The sequence below is a fragment of the Phoxinus phoxinus genome, assembly GCF_949152265.1.
Source record: "Phoxinus phoxinus genome assembly, chromosome: 2".
NCBI lineage: Eukaryota > Metazoa > Chordata > Actinopteri > Cypriniformes > Leuciscidae > Phoxinus > Phoxinus phoxinus.
Window position 1 is genome coordinate 12,468,719 of NC_136877.1, and position 20,293 is coordinate 12,489,011.

The following is a 20,293-nucleotide window of genomic DNA, read 5'->3' on the forward strand; positions in this document are numbered from 1 at the left end:
TAATATTGAGGGTTCACAGGATGAACTGAGTAATTGGTTGTAATGTTAATGTTGCTACATCAAGTTAATCTGATTAACTGATCCAAATATCCATAATCAATTATAACAAGTTATGATTAGTTATTCATATTTCATAGAGCTGTAAGAAAATAATCGTGTGCACTACATTCGTAAATCTGTTGTTTTAAATTTGCTTAAAGGTGGTCGCCTTGATTTTCTAGATTTCTCTACTTTAAATAATACCTTAAAAATGAATTGGTTAAAATTGTTTGAAAAAAAAAATGATTTGTGGAATTTGATACCTAATTTAATTTTTGACCGACTTGGGGGACCTTTCTTTTTTTACTAATGTGTGATTATAAAACTGACAAATTGCCAGTGAAACTTTCTGCCTTTCATGCTCAAGCTTTATTGGCTTGGAAACTGATCAACAAGCTTCTCTACGCAGCGTTGTTTTATTTGGAATAACCGTTGTATGTATAAAAATAAATGCTGGTTTGAAAAGGGTTTGCATGTTTTAGTTTGTCATTTGTTTAACACTCAAGGATACCTTATGACGTATGACGAATTTCTTTTGCACTTTAATTTTCCTGTGACTCCCAAGGAATTTGCTCTTGTATTTTCTGCAATCAATTCTGGAATAATTTCCTTATGTAGAGGTGTGTTGTCATCAGTTCAAATGCCCATAATTAACCCAACTGACACAGTATGTGCAAAATGTGTCTTTTACAGTCCAAAAGCAATAACAAATCCATTCGTTCTCCATTTTTAAAGGTGGTTGTCACCAAATCTTGCTCTATTGCTTATTGGACTAAAATTGTTAATGACCTTGATTGGGAAATTGTTTGGTTATTACCTCATAAGTTTTTTGTTACAAACAAGGTCAAATAAATCTCTTTCAAGATATTACACAAATTCTACCCTGTCAATCATTTCCTTAGTAGGCTAAGTTTAAGAAAGAAATTGATGTAAGTTGCTCTTTTTGCTCTTTGCACTTGGAAACAGTACCCCACATTTCCTGGCATTGTCATGTGAAAAAGTTATGGAATGAGGTGTCTATGTTTATTAAGGAAAAGGTACTCTTTAATTTTGTTTTGCATTTTGAAAATGTAATTTTGGGATATTCAAAGTATGATATCAGTGTGATTAAGGAGGCTTTTGTAATTAATTTGTTGTAATTAATACGTTTTCTAACAAAAAGCCCATTTTCTCAGTAAGAAAATTACTTTTCTACTGTTCAATCTAGTAGCCTAATGTAAAAGCTATTAAGACTTTTCATTTGTGTGCTGTCTTCAAAATCTTTGATTGATCCAAGGTCGATAACACTTTATTTGACAGTGTTCGTGATACAGAGTATTTACTTAATTGGATTATTAGTAATTACTTGGATAAGGTTTATAGATACACATGAAGTACACTTACATTCTTGATACACTTTATTTTATGTAGCTTATCCCTGTGTAATATTATGCAATTGCAATGTAATTAGGAAGCTACTGCATGCATTTAAGCTGTGAACTAGTGAGTTAATTCAAACTAAGGTGCATATGGATAAGGTAAGATAGAAATGAAGTACACTTAAGTACAATCTTGATACACTTTATTTTACTTATAGCTTATACCTGTGTAATATTCTGTAATTTTAATGTAATTAAGAAGCTACTGCATGTATTTAAGCTGTGAACTTGTGGGTTACGTAATTAAGATGGATAAGTATGTAGATACACATGAAGTGCACTTAGGTACAATCTTGATACACTTTATTTTATGTTACGTAATGCTATAGAATGTACAAAATTACCATGTGTAACTGCAGGCTTTTCCCGACCTTAGTAGCCTACGTACTTACGTTGTTACATTGTGTAGTACTAAGTAATTTCTTATATAATTACACTGATGTGTAACAGTAGCTGCCTATTACATGTGCATAAATGCAATCTGTAAGAACAGGCTAATTACATTGTGTTACATGTTATTACAACATCCACTACTAATTAATTAATTACTCTGTATCGCGGACACCGTAAAATAAAGTGTTACCCAAAGGGCTTGCATTTTTGTGATTTATTATAATTAATTATTTTTATTGTATTGTTTATTTTCTCTGCTCCCCTGGCTCTAAAATGTATGTTGTATCGTTTTGTTGTTTAAATAAAAAAAATAAAAATAAAAAAAAATAAAGAACAGCGATGTTTGATGGTGGAAAGACTTTGTGAACACCCAAATGATGTCCTGCACTTTGACAAAACTCTGACGAATAATTAAGCTAGAAAAGGCAAAGCCTAATCCTTTTATTTCATATCAAACTTTACTTCATGAAAAGCACCATGTACGTTAGTTTGTTTCTCCATATTCTCCAGTTTTACTTCATTCAGCAGCTGTTTGTTTGCTTGGTATGGTAACAGACCTGAGAGAAGATTACCGAACTTGATGGAGGGGTTTAAGATTTATTACAGATACAATTTTATTTTATAAGATAGGATAAGAATCCTAAATCAACTTAAGATTTGCTTCTGTAAAACGAATTTGTGAAAAAATCATTTTTTTTGGTCAGATCTTAACTTAAGAATCAAGATAGAAAGTTTCTGTAATACGTCCCCTGTACTTTAGCCTGTAGTTAACATGGATTAGTGAACTTCCAGTGCATCTTGTGATGTTTTTTAAAAGGATGAGATGGAACAGGTGAAAGAAAGCATCAACTGCAGTATGCATGATAACTTAGTACTGTTAAAGATGTCTAATGCATGCTACACTTGATGATGATAATTTAATGTTACTGCTACAGCTCATCCATAAAAACAATTTTTCTATAAAACTAATTTTGGTAAAATTTTAAGGCTACATTAGTTACAAAGTAAAGATCTCCACACCGACACTTTTGTTACTTGTATTATATTCGATCCAGCACCCGCACTGAACTTGGATGTGCGTGATTAAACCACTTCATAAGGCTACATTAGTTAACTACTTTAGTTAACATGAACTAAGAATTAACACAACTTCTACAGCATTTATTAATCCGAGTTGATTTAATTTCAACATTTACGAATACATTTTTTAAAATCAAAAGTTGTATTTGTAGAAAATAGTTAATGCATTGTGAACTAACATAACCAATCAACTGCTGGATTTATATTTACTAATATTAATGAAGATTAATAAATACTGTAACAAATGTATTGCTCATACAAAACTAAAATAACCAAATAAATGTTCAGCTTTCAGCCTCAAAACAGTGGATTTTTAAATTCTGAAACTATATTTTATTATACCTTTTTTCCCCCAACACCACCTTTTCTTACAAAATCAATGGAAAATAAGTGCAAAATTAAGCCCATCCAAAACTGACATCCATGTTAACATGCGTTACCCTGAGTTTTGAAACATACCTGACTAGAATGTAGATATCCAAGATAATAACACAGAAAATAGATTTCATCTACAGACAATGTCAGGTTAAACACACAACCCATTCTCATAAATATATATAAACACCTTATATTCAATTTAAATAACAGACATTTTTCAGCAAAACATCTTAGAGAAACGAATACTGACTCTCAATACATGTGTCCACACACTCTTCAAATGCCAGTTCACTGCATCATCAATTTCAAGTGAAACGGTGGCTCATTTGCTACACAAATTCTGGGAATTTAAGTGCAGCCCTTCATCCAGCTCTACTCATCTTCATCATCTTCTTCCTCCTCTGGGGTATAATCTTCATCTTCAGACTCCGTGAGGATCTGCTCTTCCTCCTCCTCACTCCTCATCTCCTCACCTTCTGCATCACTTTCATTTTCATCATCAAAACTTTCTTCTTCTTCTTCTTCATCATCATCATCATCCACCTCCTCACCATCTCCCCCTTCAAAATCACCTTAAAAAAAAGGAACAACAAAAATACAAGAACAATATAAAGAGATGTTCATAAGGCTCATGAGTGGGTGTTTTCACTGAAAAACAAGACAAAAAAAAAAAAAAAGGCAGTCTTGTACAGAATATTCTTTAGTCAAGTTTACTTTCTGTACCTCATTAGGCCAACAGTGTTATTTTAGTATAACTGTAATAGATATAGATACTAGTATAGATACTGTTATGCTTTTTCATATTCATATGATTTTACAACTTTTTAATATTTTCGGTTTTTATTTTAATTATTTTGTAATTGTATATAATTTTTAGTGTTTTATTTATTTATTTAATTTTATTTTAAATACGCCAATATAGTTTTTTTTCAGTTTTTTGTACAAGTTAAACTAAATAAAATGAGAAATGTTGCCTCGGCAACTGGCTGAAATAAAATGAAGTTTCTTATTATTGTTTTATTTAAATTTAGTTAATTATATAACCCTGCTTTCCACCTGCTATCAGATTCGCGTCGTCACCTGAGACCACACAAATATGAACGAGCGGACGAAGTCATGTTACGTGACTCGCAAGAGTGTAAATGAACAGACAAAAATCATACGTTTTCATTTGAAAACGGTGTCGTGAAAACGTCCCCTAAATTAATAACGAATGCTTTTTACAACTGAAATGAATCAACGCTGAACTTACTTAAGGGTAACTAAACCCCTGGTCAGAGCCTGACTCCACCCACTGGCAATATTTGAAAAAATGCTGGAAAAGTGGGCAGACCCCAGCAACACTGCACCTACGTACCAGCCTAATCACTGTACTAAACACAGATAAAGCTAATGCTAAAAATCTACACTATCCTAACTGATGCAATTAATGCTACTAGTACTAACTATCTATGCTTCTAACCATACTAACAACTGCGAATTAACTACCTAGGCTACACAAAATAAATAACTATATAAATGCTATGCTAACTAGATGCTAATATACACAACCCTGGTCGTTTTCAATACTCGTAATTCCAACTCTTGACTCGCTACAGTGGTTTTGACGGAACCAGACGCTTTTATACCAGGGGCTGCCAATGGCAGCTCGCACCAAGGACGTGACAGAGTACCGTCAGAGAGTTCCCTACGTCACAGAGTTCTCCTACTTCAGGAGATTCCGTTTAACCTGAAGAGGGCAGCACTCAGACGTTTTTACACCATATATTTTAAAATTGAAAACACTTTATACCCAAATGTCAAAAAATGTACTCAAATCAATGAACAGCATTTATGAAGCCCCATTATTACAGATTATTAACTAAAAAAAGTTGTTTTAGGGTTTAGTTACATTTTGGGTGAACTAACCCTTTAAATGGTAAGTTATGTCAGTAATTGCTCACCCTCATGTTGTTCCAATCCCATAAGACTTTCGTTCATCTTCGGAACACAAATTAAGATATGTTTTATTAAATCTGAGAGCTGTCTCACTCCTCCATAGGCTTCTTTGTAATTGAAACTTGCCGGCCCAGAAAGTTATTAAAGACATCGTTAAAATAGTCCAAGTGACTACAGTGGCTCAACCATAAGTTTATCAACCAACGAGAATACTTTTTGTTCGCAAAATAATACAAAAAAATAATGACTTTATTCAACTATTTATTTTCTTCTGTGTGGAACTCTGAGTGAGTTAACGTAGTGTAACAGCACAGCGAACAAACTTTTTTTGTTTTGCGCAAAACAGTTATAGCATTTTTCTTAAATATGATGAGGTCAAAACAAATTTTCTGAATTTGTTTAATTTAGGAAAATGAAACAAATGCATGTAAGAGTAGTTCGCAAAAAGGTCTATAACACACATTTAGAATTTTCATTTCATACCATCTATAAGTGATTGGATATAAGTTCTGGGGCCTGTTTACCCCTGTATTTAACACAAACCACTTGAGACTCACAAAGAGTGCTGATGAGTGTGCTGCCATGCTGACGCAATTCAGCAATGAACTCCCCCATCTTTCCTTCCATAGATTCATACAGTGGCTCAGTGTCGACTGTGGGCTCATCAGGGAAAAACAGAGGCTTTTTTAACTGCCTCTGGTACCTGACACACACACAGTAAAAAAAAAAAATATATATATACATGTGGACAAAAAGAATCCCCCTCACTGCAAATGTTTGAAAGCACCTCAAATCAAAAGTTTGTCTTACCTTTTCACAGATGAATTGTAATCCTGAAAGAAATCCAAAGAGAAAGCACAAAATAAAGATAAAATGTAAGTTTTGTTCAAACTGCCAAACAATGAACACTCGGTTTAATAAAGAACTTGAAGAGTATTTATTTTTATTTTTTACATTCTACAGTGCAGATCAGAGTCCTGCACTGGGGCTGCAAAATTTTCAAAGAAATGGGTGGAAAATGTTTACCTCGTCATTTGCAGTGCAGTTGCACTTCGGGAATTAATAGGCATTGCCAGTCAAATAGCCAATTATATTTTTGATACTGCTTTCAAACGCATATTTGTATTTATGCTTTAAGTTGAGCATTGTAGCCAATCACATACTTTTGATCGCATTAATGCAATGGCCAATCAGAGGTGTTTAATCCAATGGTTCAGCAATTGTTCATTGACTGCACCCTTGCAAAATGTCTCATAACCAACAAAGTTTAGGCACATTGCAAATAAGAGATTCATGGTGAAGTGTAGTCAGGTTAGGCTATAACAGGAGTTTTCACAAGACTGTAGAAGCGATTTGCGGATCAGGTTGCGGTCTTTATGTTAAATGGGTCAGGGATGGAATTAAATTAGTGCTGCTGCCGGATAACGGGTTAGTTGTTCTGCTAAATATTGTGGGTGAAGGTTTACCAAACAGGACCCATTCAGGACTCTGGTGTAGATGATACAAATAATTTTTGAAAAAACATTTCGAAACATATAGAGAGCATACAGATTATGCTTTTAAAGAGAATACTATATCTATCCCCAGACCCCCTGCAGGATCTTTATAGACCCCTGTAAATTGATCAACACAATTAGAGCCAGTGTGTAGGTTGCTACAAGGTGTGCTTCTGAGGAAAAAACAATTACTAGGTTTGCCATAGTTTGTGGCATCAAATATTTTGGGATTTGAAGAAATTAGCCACTTTGTGTAGCCTTTGTGATCAGAGCAAAATTATTTCAGTACTTTTTGTAGATCCATTTGCATATTTTTTTATTTCCACATCACATCCAACTATATTTGTTGTATCAACCATTTCAGATAAACCCGTCCCTAAACGTTATGTGAAAACAAAATTAACTGTAGTTGGTTCCTTTCCATGTCATTCAGGTGGTCTCTTCCAGTCTAAGTGGGCAGTTCTTGACCAAAATAAGCTTCAAAGTGGACCAGACTTTAATGCTGCTCATCAACTTGTAAAAATACTGGATTCATCTTTCTTTAAGGGGCCGCTTATACAACACCATTTTCAACTAAAAACGGAACACATTTTATGCGTTTGGCCATTTATGTACACGACAAAAATGTACATTGATGTACACGACAACTACTGGCCTGGCATGCATAACACAGTGTTTTTAATTGTATTCGCAGATCTGTGTGAATGGGGACCCTTTTGACAGCATTGACGTCTGTATGAGTAAAACTATTTTTAGTACATGGTTGTTGTTGTCATACCCTTAGCCTGACAATGAAACAAAATTCTGTCAGAAACAGTCACAGATGATTTTCAAGAATTTTAATTCAGTGTATGCGTTTATATGTAAAATGTACCTTAATGAATTGGAAAGAGTCATTCTCCTGTAGAAGCCTCTCAAAGCCTGAGTGAACCTCTTGTAGACGAGTCTGATCTTGTGCAATTCGACTCAGGTTCTGCAGGATTCCAGAACAATGCTCACCATCATAGGTGCTGACACATTCACGCAGCGATGATATAAAAGCATCCAGATGTGCGATAGAAGTCTCTCGGAAATCATCTAGGTGCTGGTCTGTGTCATCCCGGTAGACCTAGAACAGAACAAATATTTCAAACATTAAATTTTCTTTAGAAAATGTAAGAGGTGCTTGCCCTTGCAAAAATTTAACTTATCAAAAACAGTAATGTTTAGCAAAAGCCACAAAGAAGAGAATAAATATTCATTGATAAATTCTTTAAGACTAAAAACAAAATGATATGGGATGTGAAGCAAAAGCCTTGTGATTAAACTATGAACTAACTTCACCTTGTTAATCCGTTCAATCTCTTTTTGTTCAAGTCGATTTTTCTCTGCCTTTAGGATCTTCCTGTTCGTCTTGTGCAGCTGAATGTCAAGATAAACCTAGAGAAGACAACAGTGAGCGAACAAGAGAGAATTTACTAACATGTGAATGATTCTGTTCAGCAAGTGAACATTCATTATTGAAACGCGGATACAGGATAGTGTTTAAGTTGTGATAAAATAGTGGTTTTCAACCTTGTTCCTGAAGGTCCGCCAACAACATTTTGTATCGTAGCATCTGAGATAACGTACTGCCAAATATTGTACAACCTTCCTTCACTAATATTTTGTACTGCATTTCAAACACTACATTGGTAGCCAACCCTGCACCTAGAAGACTACCTTCTTGCAGACTTCCAACCCAACACACTTGGCTGCTGTTTTCAAGTAACAGGGAATGCAAGCTCATTTTACTTCAAAAGGTTAGATTTTTGTGAATATTTTGAATAAAAGACGGGAAATTGCAAAAAATTTCCAAAGTCAGTTTTGCAAGGGTGCAAATATATGTGGAGCCCACTTTATTGAATTATGTTTGTAGAGAGACATAGCAGAGGTTGACCTCATATTACGTTGCAGTGTCTGTAGAAATTTTTGTGTGCTAGTCTAGTGTGATCGTGGCTTTACAGTCTTCAGGGAAAATTAAAGGCATGTGTTTGGCCCTGTTTACACCTGGTATTATTGCTGCCTTCACACGCAATCGGAAATGTCCTACTTCCCACTTCTAAAGTCATGGCTACAAGCTTGTCGGGTTCAAATGCTTTGTTGTTGGAAAGAATAGGAATCATGGAGGACACTAGGTTATTCTTGCCTGTTTCTCTGGGAAATCATATTAAAGCTAAAACAAGATATTTAATTTTGAATAAAATATAGTGTTCCATTCATTGACAACCATATAAACATTCACTGCACTATATAGTTCGTTCGATTCTAGAATTTCTGTCAAATGCATGCTAAGGTGCATTCCAAGTTTTCAACTTGTATCCAGATTTCAACTTATAAAAAGCATCAATGTTCTCGTAGAGCTCGTAATCACAGCTTGTAAGATGGGAATTTTCTGAGAGCTCCAACTTGTACCATGTGACCACTGTACCACCTGACCACTGCACATTAATATAGACATTGAGTGTTACCATATAAAAGTATAATTCTAAGTCCAGAGATGTGAACAGCTGCGAATAGAACATCACGTGTTGTCATCTCGAGCCTACAGTAACGACATGGCATGAATGCAGCACTATTTTCACTGTGTAAAATATTGACAAGACAAAGCGATGTAGCTGTTGTGGGGAGAAAAAAAAAACAACTTATAAAGAATACCAGTCACACCAGCAATTGTTCTTTCTTTATACCATGTTTAAAGTTTATGGCTGAATTCCCAGAAAGTAAATACGACTTGAAAGGGTGTTCACGTCCAATTTCCAACTAGAAAACTAGTTTTTACAGTAATTCTGATAGCATGGTCAGCCAAGCCACATTATTGGTTACAGCTGGTCTTAACATGCATTTTTAAATGTGTCTCCTGTGACCATATGACTGAATAAATGAAGCCATTACACTGCTTACGAGCAAGGGTGTAAGGAGATGAATGGAAAGGATACCAATAAATGGAAAGGATACTAATGGTAAACCATGTATTTTGGCCCAACATAGTGGAGAAGACATTTGTTTTGGTGCGCTCTCTAAAAACATGTCCCATACTGAAAAAAAAAGTGTGTTGGATTTACATGATTTGATAGTGTACATCGGTCCCACGTAAAACAATTAAGTTACACAAACATAATTTATTCATGTAGCTTCAACTTCATGGAATTAACTCATTTTAAGTGACCCAATTAAGTCTCAAAGTGAAATTTAAAAGGCTTTGGATAATTCAGGTATTCAAATTCATATATTAATTTATCCAATTAAAATTTAATTTATTTTAGTGTCACACAATTCAATTTCTAGACTATAGCCAGCTATTAGCTACTAATAGCACTTGTTAACATCTTAAATGGTAATTTAAATGGTTCTAATAATTCCAATGTAATTGAACATTTAACACAATTACACACTATCAATTCTTCCCCTTTTCTTATTTTCTCATAAAACACATAAAATAACACTTAATTTTAACATTTATTCTCTCGTAATTCAGACATATGCAAAGCATGCTGGGAATTAACAAGCACTGCCCAGTTTCAGTTAATGCAACACAAATCATTCATGTAATCCAACACAAACGGATTAAGTAAACTTAAATTACATATATTTAAGCAGATTGGACAATAACATTTTGGACTACTGGAAGAGGTTGAAAGTTGAATAGCTCAAAACATTTTAGACCCCTTTTAAACCTGTATCTAACATTGTCCACTTGTGATCGGATCAGCCAAAAATGCATCTTAATCCCAGGTGTTAACCAAACTTCTTTGGAATACTCAAACCAAATATCATCTTCTGTGCAAACTGATGTAAGAAGAGTGAATGGGCCTTGACACCTCAGACCTACCTTGAAATCTTTCATGGTGTTCTTCAGCGTTTTGATGCAGTGTCCATTGTGCGTTCCCTCTATGGTGCAGGCATTACAGAGGAACAAGCGCTCATCCATGCAGTAGTACCGGAACATCTCATCATGTTCCAAACACTTCCTCTTCCTCATGTCATTGAGCGGCTCAACCAGCGGGTGCTCTCGGAAAGCCGGGAGCTCCAAATGAGGCTGAACATGCTTTGGGCACATGGACACTTCACACTTCAGGCAGGTTTTAACTGCCATGGGACCTTTCCCATCTCCACTGCCATCCACTGGACAGTAATCACAATGTACCTCAGCAGGTCTGTGAGATGGGTCACCTCGGCTCTGAGTGGATCGAACTGATTGGCCACGACGGCGGAAACTATCAGCAATGTTGGCCAGTTTGAAGTTCTTCTGCCAGTTGGCAGAGCTGCGGTGACTCTGTCGGCACTCCGGACATCGCAAACGGCCGTGATCTGAGCGGCTCTTGAGCCTCCGCAGGCACGGCAGACAGAAGTTATGACCACAAGGCAGCAAGTGGGGATCGCGATAAAGGTCCAGACAAACTGGGCACGTCAACTCTTCCTCTAAAATGCTGCTTTCTCCAGCAGATGTCGCCATGACTAGATCTGTGAGAAGGACTCTGGGGAGTTGGACTGTAAAATATAGTATAGGTCTAAAGTTAACTTTTAACATTACACTTTGTTACCTAAATCCACATTGTGTTATGTTTTTAAACTCTTCATATGAATATGATTGTCTTCTTGTCAATGCAAGAGGCCATGATAGCATAGCAATACCCAAAGAAATAGCAGTTATGAAAATTACTCATCATTAACAAATCCACATTTAAAGGGGTCCTATTATGCCATTTTACAAAGTCTTAATTTTGCTTTTGGGGTGTACTCGAATATGTTTTCATGCTTGATTGTTCAAAAAACATATTTTTTTGCATGTATTTTTACATTATAACAGCTCCTGTCTCCCCAGTCTGGGTAAACGCGCTGAAGCCCCTCCTTTCGAAAAAAAAAAAAAAAAGTGCTGTGTTTGGTTAGCTTGCCCAGTGTGCTATGATGTGTTTATGATGTGTGCCCAATGTCCACGCCCAGTGTGTTCGGGAAATGTCCCGCCCCTTTATAACAGTGAGCTCCACTCACTCAGATGTAAATAGTGGCAATTTCAAACCAATGCAAGCCTGATTTAGACTTAATACTACTACTTACTACTTAATACTACACTATTGCAAACAGAAGTCTACTACTGAGAAATTTCACGTTATTTGAGCGGACTTTGCTTTTCCAGTGCGTGATCGGTACATGATTGGATAGTTTGGGCCGTGAACGACAGAGCAGAACGTGAAGCGCAAACACGGAGCGGAACATTGAGCAGAGAGTGCAGCTGCACGCACGCACGCACGCACGCACGCATTATAAAAAAATAAAAAAAATGTACTGTTCAGTCGAGATATTGGCTGGACATACAGTATGCTAAGTCAGTCTGCCCACTAGGCATTTACTATAACACTGAAAGTATCGTTCATTTGAATGAATGATTGGACGTTTATATTTTTTTGACTGTGAGTGGAATTTGCTGATGGTCCCTTTAGAAAATGCAGCGAATATCAAACCTAAAACTTACTTCACTGCGCTCTCGGAACGGTTGCTCTCCCATACACATGCAAAGTTAAACGCAACTGCAGAATTTCATGTTAAGCTTTTTAATTTTAACAGGCTCAGGAAGGAAAATGCGTCTTAAGGAATTAAGCGTCTTAAATGGGGAAGAACGCTTGATTACACTGCCGTTGTCGGTTTTAGCAGAATACTGCCATCTAGTGGTAGCAGGTTTTCTCAGACAGCTGTGTGTGGATCGTGCCAGGCGAAACCGGCAAAATGAAAGTCTCAAAATCCAAATGAATCAAATAGGATCGACTCAGAAACGAGTCAATGAATGCACGCGTGTCACCTCATCCACAAATGCACATTATACTTGTTGCATGCACACATTCTGACCTACATTAATCCAAAATTGAGGTTTTGTATTAACAACTATGTCTCTATTTGTACAAAATGTTGCACATTCTTGTGATTCTGGATTTTGCACACACAAGTTGTATTTTATTAGTTTAAATGTAGCAACGCACATTTGTGAATTTGTCAAATAGAAGGGTAGTTGTGCACGCATTAATAATTAGCACCAGGCCTATTCATGTGTAGTTGTTTGTGTGTGTTGTGAAATGCTTAAAATAAGCGAAAAGAAAATCTCAAAATCCAAATGAATCAAATGAGATCAACTCAGAAAAGACGTCAATGAATGCACGCGTGTCATCTGATCCACACATGCACATCTTCTTTTTTGCATGCGCAAATTATGATACACTAATACAGGGGTAGGGAGCGTCGGTCCTGGAGAGCCATAGCCCTGCAGAGTTTAGCTCCAACCCTGAAAAAAACTCACCTGATTGTAGCCTTAATGATCCTAAAGACATTGATTAGCTGGTTCAAGTGTGTTTGATTAGGGTTGGAACTAAACTCTGCAGGGCTATGGCTCTCCAGGACCGACGTTCCCTACCCCTGCACTAATACAAAAGAAAACATTTGTATTCACAAAAATGTCTGCATTTGTACAAATTGTTACACATTCATTAAATTTTTAATTTTGCACACGCAAGTTGAAAGGCATGGATAAAACATGTTTGCAACATGTATCAAGTTCATTGATAATTGTGCTTGCATGAGTTAATCATTTGGATACTATTTTCATCCCATAATACAATTGCCATTGGGTCTGCTATTGTGATTTTTTTTTTCTTTACTATGAAACAACTACAGGATTTTTCACCAGGTGACATTATTATCATACTTTCAATTAGTCACACCCTCATCTACCTTTCTGTAGATGAGGGTGTGACTAATTGAAAGTATGATAATAATTGGGATTTATCTATTATCTATATAATATCTATTAGTTTTGATGAGTACTGATGGACTCAAGAACCATCACATCAGCATCTTATACAGGTGAAACTCGAAAAATGTGAATATCGTGCAAAAGGTAATTTATTTCAGTAATTAAACTTAAAAGGTTAAACTAATATACTCATTACATGCAACGTGAGATATTTCAAGCCTTGATTTGTAATCATTTTGATGATTATTGCTTACAGCTATGAAAACCCCAAATTCAAAATTAGAATATTGTGAAAAGGTTTTCATAGTAAACCATTATCATCAAAATTATAACAAATAAAGGCTTGAAATATCTTACTTTGCATGTAATGAGTCTATATTAGTTTCACCTTTAAAGTTTGAATTACTTAAATTAACTTTTGCATGATATTCAATTTTTTTTTTGTTTCACCTGTGTATATGTATGTATGTATATATGTGTGTGTGTGCGTGTGTGTGTGTGTGTGTGTGTATAAATAATTATTATAATAGATATATTTTCTCTCTTGCAAGCAGTATTCTTTACAGTAGCCATAGTGGTGAATGTGCAATAGCCTAAACAAAACTGATCAGAGAGTATAAAAACATTAATATGTGTCAATGTGTGACATAAGCCAATTCAATCAGATTTTCAAAAAAACAAACAAACAAAAAAACTCATAAGTTAGGAGGTGATGGTGCGCGTGCGGACGCGGACACAGACACACACGATATCTTTGTTCAATTTCTCCTATCATATTGGGACAGAATAAACTTAAAATTAAAATAATACAAGCATTAAATACAACTTACCCTAGGAGAATATAGTCAGCAAGTCTCAAGCAGAATAAATCTTCCGCTGGAGAAAAAACAAAAGTGAAAGTAAGTTTGACCAGGTCTGATGACTGGCCGAGGTGGCCTGCTCGTCGGTATTCTGGCTCTACATTGTATAATTATACATATTTCGACACTGTTTCTCGGTGTTACTGTCTGTCCATGTGTAAATTATTGTCCTGACCCAACTGAAATAAAGCTCTCACACAAACCTGGAAAACCTGACGTGTACAATGAAGATCACATCACAACGCTTTGCATGTATGTAGCCTACTCTTTCATTCATTCATTCATTCAGTCAGTCACAATACACACTATTCTGTTGGTTCCCCCGTGTTCTAGCTAGTCCCTACTGAACATGCGTTGGTAGGCTATAACCTAAACAAACACGATTTGTAAATTATTAAAATAAACAAAAACCGGACCCAAGACTAACTAGCACTGACTGAAAGCAAAGCTCTGTTTATTACTCGTAAATGGTTTAATTATCTTATTGACCCGTGGATAGTTTGTGGTGTAACGTTAACTGAAATAATCTGTAAGTTACTGATCCACTTGTTGCGTGAGTTACCCTACTTAGCCTAAATGTTAAAAACGACTGATACACTTGTATAAACATTTGTAAATCTTCTATAACCGCGTAAACTATACGTACCTAAATTATTTGTTGCGTAAAGCCACCGGTGTTCTGGAACTGTAGCCAAGTTGTGATTTTTGTCTCTTTTTGTTAGGAGCTGCCGCATTTAAATGCCCCTGCCTGTCCGGCCAGTCTCTTGCATTTCCGCAAACGGGATTTTAAACAACTATCAGTTAAGACATTGTTAAAAACTATATACAGGCTATTTAAACACATAATTAAATATATATATATATAAATATATATACCTGTGTAGGCCTATGCGTTTATAAATATAAACTACTGGTTGTTGCGTTCTGGCAATGCAGCGCTGACCAATTACGTTAACCAATAAGGAGATTTGTTTTGTACCACGTGACTGAACGTATCAGGAAGGTAGCAGAGCCATTGAAAAACAGATTTCTTATATGAAGTAAAATATTTAATCAAATCACTAGGAATAATTGATAACAGAAAATGTACTTCTTTTTTGAATAAATATGATGAGATCTTTCATGATCAATATCTGTTTGCTGTTTCTTTTTCCTTTTTTTCTTCTTCTTTTTTGTTTAGTTTTTTCCATTTGTGATTAAGCATGAATGATTTTACTTGTTTAATATATATATTGTTGGAAATGAAAAAAAAAAAAATAAATCAACAAATTAGCTGTGGGGAAAAAAAACGAGTTACGACCACGACCTATTTTTTTACAGTCTATGGTTAGGACACCCCCATAGACTGCTCATGTGACACTGAAGACTGGAGTAATGAAGCTGAAAATTCAGTTTTGATCACAGGAATAAATTTATTACATTTTAAAATATATTAAAATAGAAAATAGTTATTTTAAATGGTCATAATATATATATATAAAACATTATAATAATCAAATGCAGCCTTGGTTAGAAGATATAGGCTACTTATTTTAAAAACAGTAAAAATCTTACTTATCCAAAACTTTTGGCTGGTAGAGTATGCATAATGTATGTAAATATAAATATATATGTGTGAGTGTGTGTGTGTGTGTGTGTGTGTGTGTGTGTGTGTGTGTGTGTGTGTGTGTGTGTGTGTGTGTGTGTCACACATGCATACGATACTGTGTACAGTAGTATGTGTAGCCTACATGTATGTATACTGAAATGAATCCTGTTAACAGTAACGTTATGTTATGAACATAGTTATTGCACTCAACCATATCTCCAGTTTCATTTAATTTTATTCCATCATATATTTACAGAAATTTGTAGCAAATTAATGGTCGTTGCCGTAAATGTATTCTACGTTATGGGAGCACCCCAGTTCCCTCCGAAATGAAACACAAAAACGTAATGCTATGTTTCTGCTACTCCCCAGAAAAAAAAATGCTATTATAGGCCTTTGTAAGTAATTTAAGTGTCAACGTAATAATCAATGTAGCCTACATCATGCATCAATATACAATAATTGCTGCAAATATAGCTGTGCTGCTGTCTGCCCCGCTTAAAATCATTGGCAACGCGGATTTGTTTGGAACTATGTAGAGGTACACGAACCACGTGACCGCGTGGCGGCGAGATCATACGCCCTAAAAGTATGTACTCTTTTTGTGAAGAAAAAGTACATACTTGTGAGTGTGTAGCAAAAGGGTAGGCAATAGCTTTATATGGATGTAAAATAATGGCAAATGTTTTTGAAATACAAAAGCCTGTTGAATTAGCCTGGTCCGACCAGACTCTCGTACATTTCATACATAGAGTCTGGCCTCTCTCCATTGACAAGCGTTAACTTCCTTGAAGGCGGATAGAAGTTTAAAATAATTGGATCTACCCAGAGCCTGGATCTGCCATAAGTTATCTCTAACGTTTGGTCGTGAGTCTCGTGACGTATGTCAACTCAAACTAGCACACGACCTCAACGTCATCGTTCTCAACCACTCCCTCTGTTCGCTGGTTGGACCGGTAAAAAATTTATCGGAGAAAACCCAAGTATATATACCGCAAGCCCAGACGTAGTACTGAAGGAAAATTAAAATTGAGCGGGAGTACGTAGGAGGACGGAGCCAGGCGATTGTTGAATTGCACTACTTGAAAAAAATATGCATTGCAGCATGCTTGCATTTTAATGCATTGTATCTTCTGCCTTCAGCTTATGTTTTCTTTTGCAGCGAGCTAAACAAAGGCTTAGTTAAAGTCGTAGACATTTGTCAGGGTCAAACTTTCTTTACTGAAGCCCAATTTGTGAAACTGTAACACAAATTAACAATGATATTAAAAACATATCTCTTACCATGTTACATTCAGTTCACATAGATCAAAACAAAACATAAATGTGCATTTATGATGCACATAAATCACCCTTACATAACTTAGAAGATAGCGGTGTTAAGAAGAACAATCAAGCATCTCAATTATGGTTACATTTAAGATGTCACATGTAAATCGTTCTCAAACATGGGTATAACCTATCAGAATACATGTAATCATATTTTACCGTTTAGATTAATATTTTAAACTTACAGATTGTGCCGTTTCAAGAGCAAAACAAGAAGGATGGACGTGGATGCACCTCTACACTCTGCACCATGAGTTCTAACATCCAAAATGGCTGATATATTATTAAAGGTGGCGTGCTACTTAAAGTAACCACAAGGTGTCAGAATTAACCAAGGCAACTATAATATAACTAAGGCCAGAATACAAGTAAATCAACAGATGTCACATCAGACTTGAGGAACAGTAACAACATCCAGATTGTTAAGCCACCTTAATTTGTGTCCTTTGAAATCAGAAGAACAACTTCAGTGACTGGTCTCAGGAAGAATCGTTGTTCACCTTTCTTTATGATTTTTACTTCAATCTTTCTGACTTTGCCATCCTCACTTGGGTACGTTTTAGTTATGATCCCAACTGGCCAGTCATTTATTTTCTCCTGAGCATCTTTCAGAAGCACAACGTCTCCATTCTGTAGGTTTGGCTTAGCTGTGCGCCACTTGCAACGTCCTTGAAGTCCACTCAAATATTCATTCCTCCATCTTCCCCAGAAGACATTGGCTAAATACTGAACGCGACGCCACTGAGCTCTGCATAGATCGTGGTTTTCAAATTGGCCAGGTGGTACAGGTGGGGCTCCAACTTTCTGTGTGAGGAGCATTGCTGGTGTTAGTATCATTGGTTGTTCTGGATCAGTAGAGACTGTAGTTAAGGGACGAGCATTCACAATTGCACTCACTTCTGCCATGAACGTTATTAAAACTTCATGTGTAAGTCTTGCAGGGCTGTGTTGAAGGAGCATGGCATCGAGAATACGTCGGGAAACTCCAATCATGCGCTCCCAGGACCCTGCCATATGTGAAGCATGAGGAGGATTAAACTGCCAGCAGCATTGGTTATCAGATAGGTAAGCTTGGATGTTTGAGTTGTGGCAACCTTGCTTGTCAATTTGTAACTCTTTGCAGGCTCTCACAAAGTTGGTTCCACAATCAGACCTCAAGATCTTAGCGGGGCCTCTGATTGCAAAGAAACGCCGTAGGGAATTGATAAAACATGAGGCACTCATAGACTCGATCACTTCTAGGTGAATCGCCCGTGTAGTCATGCAAGTAAATATGACCGCCCATCTTTTAGCTTCTGCTGGACATCCTCGTGTTTTCCTGACCGTGACTGGCCATGGACCAAAAACATCCAACCCCACGAATGTGAATGGCGGGTCTATGTGTAATCTGTCGGCTGGTAAATCTGCCATGTTCTGCTCCTCTTGTTTGCCTCTCAATTTGCGACAGGTAACACAGTTGTAGATGGAGCTGCTGATGGAGCTCTCTTACCTCCAAAAATCCAGTAACCACCTGCCCTGATGGCACCTTCCGTGAGATGTCGGCCTTGGTGATATATCTTCTCATGAAAGTGTCGAATCAAAAGCTGAGTAATATGATGTTTACCAGGTATGAGAGCTGGATACAGTTCTACAGATGGTAATTGAGCTCTCCCCAGCCGACCTCCTACTCTGAGAAACCCTTCTGAGTCAATAAATGGACAGAGTTTGCTGAGAGGACTTGACTTTTGGACAGACTGACCTTGTTCTAGGCGTTTAAAGTCATCTCTGTAGACTTCTCTCTGAACAGTTTGAATGATTGTAGCTTTAGCCTGCTTCAGCTGTTCTTCCTCTTTATGCTTGTTGCAAATGTGCCATCCGGCTTTGGAGCAGACATCTCCTGACCCAGGCTTGACACACTTGGCTATGTGTTGCAATCGTGCTATGGCCTTTAACAGGGAGCTCCATCTAGAGAATCGTTGGAACCTTTCACTCCCAAGGTTCCTTTGTGACAGGCTAGTCACACAGGTAATACACTCAGGACGAAGCTCTGCATCTGTTTCAGGACTGACGAGGGTGTAAGACTTTTTATCAAGTTCGTCTTGTCTTGTGTGTAGGAGGAATGGAGGACCTTTAAACCAATATGATGAAGTCAATTGCTCTGAGGGGAGCCCTCTGCTTGCAGGATCGGCTGGATTAAGATGAGTGGGCTAGAAGTTCCACTGATGTGGTCGCGTAGAGTGTCTAATGCGCTGTACTCGATTATGAACGTAGACGTGAAAACGCCTCGTCTCATTGAAGATGTATCCTAGCACTACTTTAGAGTCAGTGTAGAATCTCACATCATCCAGTGTTGTGTCCAGCTGTTCTTGAAGCATCTCTGCTACTTCCACTGCTAGTACAGCCGCACATAACTCAAGTCGAGGGATAGTGACATCCGGCTTTGGAGCAAGCTTTGCTCTGCCGAAGAGGAAACCAACTTCACTGAGACCATCTGGGTTAGTAACTTTCAGGTAAGCTACTGTTCCTACAGCTTTAGTGGAAGCATCACAAAACACAATGATCTCTTTCTTGTGTGCACTAGACAATGAGATGGAGGTATACATTCTAGAGATTTTTAGTCCTTGCAGATGTTTGAGGGAATCTTTCCATTTTTGCCATTGCTCTTGTTTCTCTTTGGGCAGAATAACATACCAATCATCTGCATCTCCAGAGATGTCTCTCAGGATGGAACGACCCTCAATGCTTACCGGTACTACCAATCCTAGAGGATCGTGCAAGCTGTTGATGGTAGAAAGCACTCCTCGCTTAGTGTAAGGTTTGTCACTGATGGATACTTGAAATACAAATGCATCTATTGACAAGTCCCAACACAATCCTAAGCTTCGTTGAATGGATGGTGAGTTTACACCAAGATCGAGGCCCTGCAGCGTAGTTGCTAGATCCTCAGTTGGGAAGGCTCTCATGATGACGGGGCTGTTGGATGAGATTTTGTGTAGGCGGAGGTTGGATTGTGCTAGCATCTGTTGAGCTCTGTG

General features: G+C 36.9%; 1 protein-coding gene across 3 annotated transcripts; it reads right to left on the reverse strand.

Annotated features, from left to right (window-relative positions):
- Positions 1-2,712: 2,712 nt before the first annotated feature.
- LOC306994637 (E3 ubiquitin/ISG15 ligase TRIM25) lies at positions 2,713-17,557 on the reverse strand. Of its 3 annotated transcripts, none has more exons than XM_079605304.1 (9): positions 15,239-15,368; positions 15,009-15,156; positions 14,333-14,378; positions 10,593-11,251; positions 8,066-8,161; positions 7,617-7,850; positions 6,057-6,079; positions 5,804-5,949; positions 2,713-3,880 (listed from the first exon to the last, which is right to left on the reverse strand). In XM_079605304.1, exons 4-9 carry the CDS (start codon positions 11,214-11,216, stop codon positions 3,681-3,683), a joined length of 1,323 nt encoding a protein of 440 aa, XP_079461430.1. In that variant the 5' UTR covers positions 11,217-11,251; positions 14,333-14,378; positions 15,009-15,156; positions 15,239-15,368; the 3' UTR covers positions 2,713-3,680. The 3 variants fall into 3 exon arrangements, with proteins under 3 accessions (XP_079461430.1, XP_079461431.1, XP_079461432.1); XM_079605305.1 differs by having other exon boundaries at positions 15,009-15,125; positions 15,239-15,319; XM_079605306.1 differs by lacking the exons at positions 15,009-15,156; positions 15,239-15,368 and adding an exon at positions 17,465-17,557 and having other exon boundaries at positions 2,890-3,880.
- Positions 17,558-20,293: the final 2,736 nt, after the last annotated feature.

What these genes read in the sequence shown, in the direction of transcription:
- LOC306994637 (XM_079605304.1), bottom strand. Translation starts at nt 11,216, where the DNA reads ATGGCGACATCTGCTGGAGAAAGCAGCATTTTAGAGGAAGAGTTGACG. An exon ending in AGATTGAACGGATTAACAAG is followed by an intron (nt 7,851 to 8,065) that starts GTGAAGTTAGTT and finishes GTTCTGTTCTAG; the next exon opens with GTCTACCGGGATGACACAGA. An exon ending in ACTCTTTCCAATTCATTAAG is followed by an intron (nt 6,080 to 7,616) that starts GTACATTTTACA and finishes GATTTCTTTCAG; the next exon opens with GATTACAATTCATCTGTGAA.